This window comes from Phaethon lepturus, unplaced genomic scaffold (assembly GCF_000687285.1).
Source record: "Phaethon lepturus isolate BGI_N335 unplaced genomic scaffold, ASM68728v1 scaffold7050, whole genome shotgun sequence".
NCBI lineage: Eukaryota > Metazoa > Chordata > Aves > Phaethontiformes > Phaethontidae > Phaethon > Phaethon lepturus.
The window spans coordinates 90,582-103,905 of NW_010512509.1; the positions used below are offsets into that span (position 1 = coordinate 90,582).

At 34.8% G+C, this 13,324-nt stretch overlaps 1 protein-coding gene across 1 annotated transcript in view; it reads right to left on the bottom strand.

Moving 5' to 3' along the window:
* LOC104620913 (ERC protein 2-like) overlaps positions 1–13,324 on the bottom strand; it is a 171,151-nt gene that overhangs the window by 74,638 nt on the left and 83,189 nt on the right. Inside the window, exon 3 of the mRNA XM_010287273.1 lies at positions 3,249–3,383. Coding sequence (XP_010285575.1) covers positions 3,249–3,383 — 135 coding nt within the window. The remainder of the gene's footprint in view (positions 1–3,248; positions 3,384–13,324) is intronic.

The following is a 13,324-nucleotide window of genomic DNA, read 5'->3' on the forward strand; positions in this document are numbered from 1 at the left end:
GTGCAAGATTAAAGTGAGTACACAGTGATAAACAATCTCATACCTTCAAGGATGGAACATAAAAATGGTTTATCTTGTCTAGGATAGGAACCACCAGTTGATGATTAGGAACAGAGGATAAGGGCGAAGAAAGTATAAAGTGATCTGATATACACTGAGAGGGATAGACAGATAATGTCATACAGTCTGGTAGAGACATCAAGCTACTGAAAATGAACAGTAAAAAGACTACTGGCTTTCTATTGATTCACTAATTAATAATTTATTCCATAACTTTCCAGGGTCTAAAATAAAGTTGTTCATAAATCCCCACACATTTCATTCGTAAAGATCAGAACAGTGTTTGCCTTCCTCAAGCCTCCAAGGATCTCCTATATTCTACATGAGAGTTGTTGAATATAATTATATATAATTCCGAGTAGAACTGGGAACACTAGTAAATACTAGCAAAATAGCGAGTATTTTGTGCTCTATGTTCAGTCATGTACCCATTTCCATCATTCATATAATTTCTTAAGTTTTTTAAGCTCTTGAAGATGTTTTGATATAGACCTTCATTATGCTTCTTATCCATCTTATTCTTCCCTGAATAACCTGTTACTGTGCATCGAAAAGCATCTTCTTCACTAAATGCTAGGTCTCTTACATTGTCTTGTCTCTCAAATTTTCTTTACAGGTTCAGGTTTCTGGAATTAGTTGAAAGCAGTGTCTGGGTTTCAGTAACACAGAGGTTGTTGTTACCTGTTTTTTTCACATCTCTTGCCTTCATTCTGTTTTTCTCATTCTATTCCTTGCAAAAGCCAAAAACCGTTTTTTTTTCATGGTCATTTTCATCAATTTTTCCTTCTTTTATAAACTCAGGCAACTTATCTCTGTTAATCAGAAACAGAACTAAAACCAAGACAGCAAGTCCTTAATACCCTTCTCCACTTTCTGAAAGAAAATGTTGTTCTTAACGTGTTCCAAGAACTCAAAGGATTCTGTGTTCTGTTGTTCAGGTTTTGATTTGGGTTTTTTTTCAGTTGGTATCCAAGAAATTGAGCTTTCTCATATTTACCCGTTCATGTCTTTAGTACAACTACATTGGTCATTCTAAAAAAAAGCGTCATTTGCCTCTGTCTCCTATTCCCGATCAAGTAGTCTATCATACAACCCCATTATAACCTCACCAATGTTTTTCCCTTCTATTTCTACCCAGACATTATGAACTTATGAACTAACTTAGTATCAAACAATGACTCTTCATATAAAAGCAACGTTTTATTTTTCCCCAGGGTTCTCTACCTGAAAAAGAGTTACTTACATAGACTGGTTTTCGTACCCCAGGTGGATACATATATGGATAACTTTCCTCCTTGTCCCACTATGATAGAGTTCCTCCTAAAACTCCTACAGTTTTCAACTCTCGCTCATTGTAGAAGGCTAAGGAGTCATATAGTGAAGTCTATCTTAAAATTGGAAAGGCATCTTCAGGCCAGACTCCATCCATATCTGACAAGCTCTCCACTTACTAAACACACACATTTGGAATGGAATAGTGGCACCCAGTATCAGCTGCGAACGCATGACATGCTGGCAGCATGGCTTACACATATCTCTTAATTTCAAGAGAGAAGTTTGTCTCTTCAAATTTCATCTACTATGGCTTAGCTTCTTTCATTTGTATTTCTTGCGGTTTATCATTTCATACACACGTACACGCATGCATGTACACACACGTACACAATTTTTTACCATAACAAATTTTTAACAGTACCAGACCCAGACACCTCAGAAAACAATTCTGAAAACATGCTTGCTGGCAGAAGGGTATTCTAAGGGTGAGATAAAGTTGTCACTAGAATTTGAAATACTATTTTGCTGTGTATATATACAAATATGTGTATTGTACATAATTACATAATGAATTAAAGAATTTATTATTTTCAATACTGTAACTTTATAATGATAATTAGCTACAACTAGTAACTATGACTTTATTACTAACACTTATAGCAAAACTGTAGCATTATTTTCAATATTGGAACTATAAAATTACAGCAGATATTTTATTTTTGGTGGATCTGGTCTTTAAGCTTTCCAGAAATAAAAGGCACAGCATTTTCTGTTTGGAAACATCTGTTTCAAACACATCAAAATAATGAACTTTTTGGTCAAGGTGTCTGCTTCACCCAATTGCCTGGGAACCAGAAGTACTGAGCTTCCACACTGGACACCTAGCAGATTTCTGTCTATTGACAGCAACATTATCTGGAAAACCACATTAAAGTATTCCGAAAGACAAAGTGTTGAAATTCTAATAAACCACGGAATGTCACAACCTCCTCATTCCAAACATATACAGTGTAAATAGTAATTTAAAATTATGGGACAGTAATTTTGTTTTAATTATTTTGTATATTAATTTTCACTTAACTTTCATATCATTAATATTCTAAAATATTATCAATAAAAGCAATTGAGTTACATATTTACAAAAGTATTTTTGTTTAAAAGAATATTTATTTGTAAACAAACATTGACATTTACAAAATCAAACCAGTGTTGGGTTTATGGATGCTTTTTCACCCTGGGTGGAGGAAAAAAGGTTCAATACTAGCACGCTCAATTAACATACTTTAGAAGACCATGTTATTAGGACAGTTATTTGCCCTTTCTGAAATACGGGACTCTAAGAAGAAGAATCTGAGAAAAATAATACTGAATTACTAAGCATTTTTAAACTAAAACACCTCTGGAATTTGGTTTATCTTGCCTAGTTAAAAATGCATCACTGTTGATTTTAAGCTATATCTGTTATTTGAAAGCTTCAATACAAAGATATTTTCAAAAACAGTTTAGAACCATTGGTTTACAAGTTGCCAAAGGGAACTGCTGTACAGGTTTTTCAATACTAATGATTAACTCATTTACTTCAAATAAACAAAAAATTATTCCAAAAAGTACATACTTCTGAAATCACTAGTAATCACTAGGTAGGAAATGTTTCACTGATTTTCTACCAAAAAAGTTGAGTTATGAAATTACGAAAATAGCTGCAAAACTTCTAAAGAAAGATAGGGAAGAAAAACATAAGACACCAGACTAAATGTTTTAATTGTTTCAAGGATGGAAATAAATACCAGAGGTATTGGTTTCAGCTCAAGGAACGTATCAATTGTTTATTATTTATTTGGAATATTTATCTTCTCTTGACACATCGAAATAGTAAAATTACGAAACCGAAGGTGAAAAAAGAGGTAACTAACCTGATCCGGAGAGGGTCTGTGGTTGGAGTGTTGTGGCCTCCCCGGAGATCGATGATGGTGGTGGTGGTGATGGTAGTGGTAGTGGTGGTGGTCATCATCATAGTTATCTGCCATCAGTTTCATTCTGTTTTGTGTCTGTTTAAGATAGAAAGTGAGACAATTCTATTACATGCTGGAATATATTACTCTTAGTTCTTTCTTAGGTCTCTCTTTTTTTTTTTTCCTTTTTCGTTTTTTTTTTGATCTGTAAAGATCTAACAATAGAAGTCCAGACTGCTGGCTCACAAAGAAAAGGAAACAGAAATAGAAAAAGATAACGAAGTATGTGAACACATATTCTGTCTCAGTTTTCACATGAGTAGAATTGTGCAAAGAAGTCAGAAAAGGACTCTTATAGAGGAGCATCAAGGATGCTCTATTTGAAAGGTGTCAACAAAGACATTCAGCTTTTCTAAATTTTCTATTTTTTCCAGTCTGTTATTATGTCTTGCCAATTAACTTGTAAAATCTCACTGAAAGGAATATTAAGTGTACTTTAAATACTAAGAGTTAGCTACCGAGGCATGTCAACAGCAATCATAAATAATTATGCTAAAAGCTCTATTTTGGCTTAATTATTTTAATTGTACACCAGTATCACCCTGCTAAACGGTAAGTTAAAAGAATCTGAAAACGAACTGATACAGACATAGGCAGTTAGAGAAATAAGTGATTATGGAACCTGACACATGTTACTGAATGAAAGTCTTAGATATAGATCTTGAAAAAAAGATCAGCACTTCAGCTGCTGCCAGGTACAGATAATAAAATGTATGTCACCATGAGATAACAAGATACATCGCTGCTCTTTATCACTATTACAATTATTCCATACCATGAAATACATAGACTGGAATAATTCAAACCTTGCTCATAATACCAAAAATATCTTACTACCGATTGCTCAATACCAGTGGATACAGTACTTATTTTTTCTGTTAGTAGGACTGAAGGCTGTCTCAGGCAAACTTGTTAACTGTAATGAAGTTTTACTTATCTTTGCACTAACAAAACCCAGAAGAAAATGCTGTCAATTGTCAAAGACCTCTTCCAAGATTAGAAGAACCTATTAGACACATATACAATTAATATCATGCAGATGACTGAAGGAAAGATAGCAGTCTTAACACACAATGTCATCTTCAAAAATCTCACATGAACCCTGTAGGAGAAAGGTTGTTCTTGAAGCAGCATTATCTACTTTGTGCTAATTCTTTATGTAGACATCATTTGAGCTGGTCAAGCACAAACAAGTCTACTTTGCACATAGACATTTCTGGTGAACAGCAAAAAGAAGAGTATATATAAAGACGAGAATAGTTCTATCCATGCTCCAAAGTAGCAGGATTCATGCTAACTCCAGTGAGGACACTGGCTAAACACCTTACCCTGGCGCTTTGCCCAAACTAATGAGTTCTAAAGGACCAACTTAAACAGATGAATTTAAACACAACTCATTTGTTCAGGTATGTTCCTATATTAACAGGTCTAATTGGCTTCCAATTTGAAATGCCCATGAGATAGCTAGTGTCCCACAGCTACTATGTGGTAAAGTTACTTCCAGGACTATCGTAAATTGATTTTTCTATGAGAACAATCCTATATCAAAATCTCTGTTAGGAAAATTTCACTGGTAGGTATATTTTAATAGAAAATATAAAAAAATCAACTTAATGTTTTTTTTTTTGCTAAAGTAGAAAAAAGATTTGGAAGAAAGGCTAACTAAATATTCACCTAACACAATATTTGAAGTATAACAAAATCTAATGAGAGGAAAACTATGAACCACAGGGACCACAGGAAATCCTGATGTGTCTTTTTAGCAAGTAATTTTTTTTTTTTAATGTCACAATGCTTCCCAAGCACAAACAACCAAATCAAAACCTTAGGGCATCCACAATAACAAGACAGAGGAACAACCACAGATCAGATGTGCACATGCTTTAGCCACTGTCAGGCTCTTTCTGAGAATCTCTATAGCACTAAAAGCATCTTCTCAGTGTGTTACAGAATAAATGTCCTCCACAGGTCAAGTGGTGGATTCCTTTGAACAGGAATTGCACTGGTACTGTATGGTATCATTTCACATTTTTAACACTATTTTCTGCACAGCTGGAACCATCTCATTTTCTCCCTCCCAGATAAGAAGATAGAAGCATTCATACAGCTGTATGAATTTCAGATATGAATTTATATCCATTTTGCCAAAAGACCAACTCAATCTGAATCATCACACTTGGTATGTCGTTAGAGTCAAAGAGGAAGGTCTTCTGAACAAAAGAGTGGAAAAGATGGAGAATTAATAGACAAATAATAACCCACTTACTGTAAACACTGTAATATCCTTCCTCTTTGGGGAAACTCCTAACATGTTATTAGTTTATTTTCTTATCAATGAACAGCCTTAAATTTCCTACCTTTCAACTGTATTCCATAAAAGAATGCAAAAGTTAAACAAGATGATATATGCAATCCTAAAAGTGTCTCCTGTAATGAGGTGTTTGGGATTAGACGTGTCATGGGATAAGAACTGTAAATGAATGATGTCATCTTTCTAATTTGGTGATGAAATATAAATAAACCACTTCTAATGTTTCTTTCTTTTGGATGCCAGATTGCAGTAAAATGTGCACAAAGAAATGTTAATGCTGTAGTAGGCTTCCTTTTGAGGAGGATGAACTGGAGGATTTCTGGAGAAGGAACAAAAGGCAGGCCATCCAGAGGAACAATACAATCGTTTTCAGGTCCTTCTGAATAAAAATCTGTAACATTACTTCTGTTTGCTTCCCTTGCTAACTCTTTCAATCTTTAGTAGACTTTGAAATGCCAGTTATATTTTTATTTGAGGAAGTAATTAATGAACCACATTGGAATTTATTCAGGACCCCAGGGCTTCACATCCCTACACCTACATAAAAACACATAAACACACAGAAAGGTGTACACATTTTAGGATGTTGGTTTATCAGACAGACAGTAAATCCTCATAGTCTGGGTCCATCAACACATTAGGACACTGCTTCAGTACTGACTGGGAGGGAAAAATACCATCTACTGATTCGGCAATGCAGTCCTGCAACATCTTCAGTATACTTGAAAATTACTTTTGAAAGCATAACAATGCTTTATGTTACGATTATTCATGTTGGTTCAACATGATTATTCAAGATGACTTTTCTGGATGATCGGGAAACTCAATCTTGGAATGTACAATTCATGAAAATTAGAGTGATGATTGTACATGCATTTAAATTGTGTTATATCTAATTTATATCATATGTTACACTGCACAAGTTAGTCCATATCTGAAATAATTATATTATAGAGTTCAAAATTTCATTCAAATTTTCCTCTCAAAACTATTATTATTGATACGGTTTTCCTGAAAACAGGGTTTCTCAGAATGTACATAGCCACAGCTCTGACCACAAAATTATCATACCAACAGTTCTTTTTGAAAATGCCTGGTGAACACCAGACCCATACCTGCGAAGGAACAGGTTTTAATTTGGATTTATATTAGGAAAGAAAAAATGTTAACTTGTAAAATACAACAATTAATTAACTGCATCTCCTACAGACCATATATAGCCTTACCAGTTTTAGCCTAAACAGTTTCCTCAGATTTTTTTTTGCTTTAAATTTATTGACTACATTCAATAAATACTGCATCCATTTTGAAATAAAGGAATGATAGAGGAATTAGAAGCAGCATAAATCTAGGTGCACAGGTATATTAACCCTTAGGGCTTGAAACAGTTGTCTTTGATCATTCAATGTCATTATTTGCTAAGTTGTCAAGGTCATGAATGGTATGTGTAACTGAATTTTTAACCCACTTACCAAAGAATTCATGATCTAGCACTGTAAGAAAACTGACAGATATTTCTTGTCCTCCTAAAATTCTGTTGAGTTTAAGTAAGGATCTACGGATGTGAAATGAAAGTCTTTGATTGACTGGTAACAGACTACATAGCTTAACAGCAATCTGTAACTGTAAAACTATAATATTAAAACTGTCTTTTAAAAAATATTTTAGCAAGGTGGCAATAGGGAACTATGCTTTGATCTGTCATCTGGATCAAGTTAACAACAAAACTCTCATGAATGAGAATCAAATGAGGAAAAATAGTAAGATTTGTTGCTCTGGGATATAGGTGTAATACCATTCCATAGCTATTACTTTCCTTTGGATTTTCTTCTCAATCTCTCTTCACTAAATGGAATTTGAAACATTTCTAGAATATTCACTTTCAACAGGGTAGGACTTTTCCCCATATAATATTGGAGGGAGGCAGATATAAGGCCTACAAGCTATCATGGAGCTATCCTGTAGTCTAATCATTAAAGCATGAATTTTAAAATCTAGAGACCCCCATTCTAGCTCTGATTCTGCAATGACCTCTTGTTGTCTTCAATGATACAGAACCTCTATTTCTTGCAACCTCACTATCTCAAAAATAAGCATTCTAATAGTTCCACAAAGCATTTTGAGATCTTCATGTGGCAGACGTTTAGTTCTAGTCATCCTGATTTTTACTAATACATTATTTAATCTGAGCTTTTTTTTCCAAGACAGTAATTTTAGAAAACACAAATTCTCTTTTTTTAACTTTGAAACCCAGAAAGTAAGGATCTAAAAAATTGTGTGCTTAAAACTATATGGTTCTCCAAGTTTATCCAGAAGTTGCATAAACTTAGTGGAATAAACCTGGATTTAATGGAAGCATGCGCAACTGCCATTGGTTTTCCAGGATTAATCCAGTGCTTCAGACCTGAACTCCATTAGCTGAGAGTTAACAAAATGTTTACTAATTAAGCCAGCTCTGTACTGACTCTCGCCAAATACAATCAGTTTTCATGTTAGAGCAATATTTTTACACGTTCTTTTAAAACTGTTGTCATCTGTTGGAACAGGCTGTCCAGAGAGGTGGTGGAGTCACCATCTCTGGAAGTGTTCAAAAAACGTGTGGATGTGGCGCTTCAGGACATGGTTTAGGGGACACGGTGGCGCTGGATTAATGCTTGGACTTGATGATCTTGAAGGTCCTGTCCAACCTTAGTGATTCTGTGATTCTGTGCTCTGAAGGCAAGTGAAGAGTTTATCATTTTTACTGCTGCACAACACAAAAGTTGCTAACTGCCACAGAAGACAACTCATAGCTGATTTGTTATTTGAGAAGTTACAGTTAATTAAATATTGGACAACAAATGCTGTACTTGGCCTCAAACATCCTTAAATTCACCAAATTACATTCGTCACTCACAATCTGTTAAAGCACTATAACAGTTTGCATGAAATGAAACAGCAGATATTTGTTCCTTAAAAAATACAAAATATTCCACAATGTAGACTGTTGCATTTATGTAACAAAGGAAGAGTCTTGAAAAGTAGCAAGAAAAGGCATTTCAGAAGGCAACACAGAATGTTGTGTTTCTAAGTAGCCCTGATGGTGACTTCTAAGACTAAAGAACTCATCACAGGCTACACTGAAAAGTAAAATTAGGTGTTGTGTAAAGCATGTATTTCTAGAACTTGATCAAGGTCATTGCCCTTTTTTTTTTTTAAACCCTTCAACAAGTTTCGTCGTTAAATATTTTTCTGAGATCAAAAATAACAAGTTCAAGTTCCAACCTTTGAGCCTCTAAAAAAATGTTCCACATCACTGTCATTTAGTTCCACGCTGTTTGGGCATCTCAAGCTTACTAGAGATACATGCATCCTGCATAAGTGATTTGATAATAAGCCAAATAGTGAGCTTAATTTGCCATCTAGAAAAGAGATTTAAGAGAGATTCCACTGCAAGGTTTCAGTTGAAACTTCTTTTGCTTAAACTTCGTGATATACTTAAGAGATTTTTGAGCACTGGTTCACTAATAATGTAGCTGAAGCAAAATGATACGTCCAAGCCCATTATTGTTAAAAAGCCTAACCTTGAGACTACTCTCAATTCTTTTTAACGGTAGTATACTTCTTGAATCAACACATGATTAAATGAGACAAGTTGTTAAAATATATCCACCAACTATGGTTTTGACACAAGAACGTGTGTCATTTTTCCACAAGCCGAAGGATCTGTTAATTGGCCATTGCTTTGAAGGCTCTTTTGCCAATAGTAGAGCTGCATGGAAGAAGTGGACTTCAGTATTCTTCAATATACTTCAAAATATCCTAGAGCTTGTATTACTTTATGCTAATTATTCAGGCCACTTCTAACAGCATAATACTAGCAACATAACGCTAATTCTTTCCAAAATAAATTATACTCTTGTCTTCAATAGTTAGTAATACATGATAATATTCAATTCAGTCTTTTTTGGTGCTTATGCAGTGAGTTTTTAGACACCAAGAAAATTCCGATAGAAAAAAAAGTTATGAAGACTTAACAAGTTTGCAAGCACACATCAGTAACCAAAAGATAACGAAAGCATTACAGTATGGTAACTAACTAGGAACTCCAGATGCTAAATAACTATCATAATCATAACCGTATGGGTGTTGGAATGCATCACTATGGGGTAGAGTTATGTTTTACTGAGTGCTTTAATTATGCATTTGCTTTTTATAGCATCCCTGTAACGTAATCTATTCTTATACTCTTACTCTTAACTATGTTTTAACACAGGGTTTGCTGCTTTGTTTCCCGCCTCTGTTGAAGAACACAAATAATTTTTTCCCTGTTAAAATTCCAAATGGGCTAATAAGCGTGTTTTTCTTTTCCTGCTATAGTGTATGACTTGTCTTGGAAAGTGTGAGAGACAGGATGCATGCAGGCTAAAAGTGTGCATGATCGCTTATTGGAGAAAAGTTTGGCTACTCTTCGTTTAACTTTATTTTTTACCTCATTAATGTTGCAACTTTTGCATACAAAGTAAAGGACACAGTAAAGTTTTTATGCTGAGAAAGCACATAATTTTTTCTTTTTCACAACTATATCTAGTTAGATATTAAACTTAATTCATGCAATGTTTTGCATTAATATCTTACAATTCTTATCATTTGTCACACACACATAACCAGAACACCTCTTCTTCAGGCCCTGCCCGCCCTCCCCAGTTTCAATGGACAGAGAATAGGGACTAAGAAACAGTACTGAGTATTTTCCAAATTTTCATGAAATCCAGCCTTACTCCCATGTGAAATACAAAAGCAATTGCTGGCCAAATCAGATGCTCTGACTCCTGTGCAGCAATGGAAAGCAGCTTCCAGTGTAAATACTTTCAAAGACTTGGATCTAATAACTTAGTGTTGAACATGAGCATAAAAGTTTCACATATATTTCAGTTCTTTCTTTAATTAGAGTACTATTTAACTGATATTAACATGCATTACACCTGCTGCTTTGCATTACAAAATGTGACTGGCTTATCCTGAAAGAAGTTAGAGCTCATAGTAAGTCTCCCTCTCAGCTGAAGGACAATAATCTCACAAACACCAGCTGGGATATTAGACACTTGGCAGACCGAGACAGGCAGCAGTCCCAAGTGCCAAGGAGACACTTATCTAAAGTACTAAGGCCAAATTTCAACTTTCCTGACACTTGTGATTGAAGGAAGTTATGTTGATTTGAACATGGTCCATCTGACTTTTTAGTTGCGGTCTCTGCATTTAGACTTTGTGTTTTTGAAGTCTTTTTAAGTTCTGTGAATTAAAAGTATGGCTTGAAGCACAGGAAATATCTTGTAATAATACAGCATACTCAGTAATGTATAGGCTAAAGTCATGCTAAAAGTATTTGTCTGAGTCCTACTACTAAACTTGGTAATTACATAGAAGTATGTAAGAACATAGACACAAAGAAGTGGGTTAAAAAGCATAATTAAAGCTCTGAAACAGTAGCTGCCTGAGGACATCTCAGGCCAGGTCCTACTAAATGCAGACAAGCAACGTAAGAATGTAAGGTTCTCTTTTTTTCCCTTTTTTTACAACAGGAAATAACTCATTAAAAAGATACTTCCCCATAATAATTGCTTAAAACCAGACATGAATCAGAAACTTCAGTAGCTGAACAAGACCTTTGAAACTGCAAATCTCTGGTTAGTAGCACTGATTGTCTTTCAGTGTCTTTAATGTCTGAACAGTTCAATTCAGCTGTAATTTTTGCAATTTGATTACCAAGCCCAGTTCTCTCATTTGGATCATATACAAAATACAGCCTAAGCTGAAATTACATTTCTTCCATTGTATGCAATAAAAAATGATGAATAAAACATAAATTTCAACATACAGATGGTATATTGGAATACGCACCGAAATGGAAGTACCATCACAACACTGTCTTGATATGCTTCATTGAGACGTCTTACCTATAACTAATTTTTGTTTGATGCTAGATTGTAGAAATGATAAGTTTTATCCACCATCAAGGGAGCAGAAAAATTTGACACCCAATTTTTACAATATTTTTTAATAACTGGCTACTTAGCACTGTACTTGAGATCAAGTGCTAAACTATATTTAGCTTTATTATCATGGGGTACTTTGTAGTGGAACTTAAGGACTTGTTTCAAAAATGTCTCATGGAGAAAAAAAAAAAAGCTCTTTGGCTTGCAAGTTTACTCATTTATATAATGGAGACATTCAATATTCTTATCTGAGATACTTAACACCCATTTTAATCTATCGAGCCAGCCAGATCAAAAATTACAAAAGTTCTCCTGTTAATATATACATTATTTTATATCTGCATTACCTACTTTTTCCATTTAAGATTTTCAGTCTCAGTGGAGTTACACCATTTGTCTGAACAAAGTGCGTTACGGCAGCTATAGCCCCTGAGAGGTTCTAGTATAAGTTCACGACAAGATTATCACCAGTGAAAAAGGGTGCAATGCATTAGATATGGCCATGCTTAAGATATGATATAAATTCTTCAAGGATGAAAAAACTCTGAACAGAGAAAGAACAGAAACAGATATTAAAGCAGATCACCAACTACAAGGCAGGAAAGGACTCCAGGGCCTGACTGCCATAGGCTACAAGGCAGAAAAAGCCCCTCTCACTGGAAAATGTTTGTGTAAAAATACCACCCGAAAGAATTTGGATTCCTGAGAGCCCAAGGAGGAAAAAGTGATGCCATATCCAGCAATGACTGGAGTCCTTCGACTTTTATAATATAGATTGTCAAATCTTACTGAGGATATGTGAAAAGTGTTGTGTGAGCACTGCCAACATTTTTAGTATTTTTCCAAGACAGAACATTTCTTCTGAATTAACTAATTTGACCAGGCAAAGGCTATTAGCTACACACACACACATTCTCCTTCTTACCTTGTGCCACACAGAGCCTGCTGCATTAAGCTTTAGGGAGAACTGGCACCCCTACACTAAGCTGTCCGCATGGGGTTTATAGCTAAACTGCTTGTACTTGGCAAAATTGAGAATTACAGACTCAGATTCAAAAATATAGATTCAAAATTCAGATTACAAGTTAAGAGAATAAAACCCAATTTTAAGACATGCAGAAATATTGCCTTAGGATACTTCCAATTAATAGAAAAGTATAAACTGCACGGATTTTTCAGATAGTAAATAAATTTAAGGCCATTGAATGCACGGACTGCTTGTACTGACGTCAACGGGATCTGAACAAACACATTTAAAACCAGAGATTAATAGCCATTTTGCTACATTGCCTGAGAATTTTTAAGGAGAAAATAACCAGACTGATTTTCCTCATATGGGAGTTCAATATATTAAGTTATTAGAATATAGAATAGAATATAAATAAAACAAAGAGTTTGTGTAGTATAACTGTAACAAAAATAAAACTCCTAAAACTTAAGGGTCTCAGACTACTTCATTCAAAGTTAGGTGCTTAAAGCTTGAGCGAGACCAATATTCTGAGTGACAGTAAACACTGTCAACAGGAGAGGGAAAAAACCCAGCACAATGGTCAAGTACGTCTGCAGTACCCAGATGAATGGCTTCATAACATGGATTCTATTCCTTGTGCAGTAACATTTAGACTCAACAGTACCATAAATCTCTGACGCAGATCAATGTTAATAATAACAACAACGACGAGGATGATGAT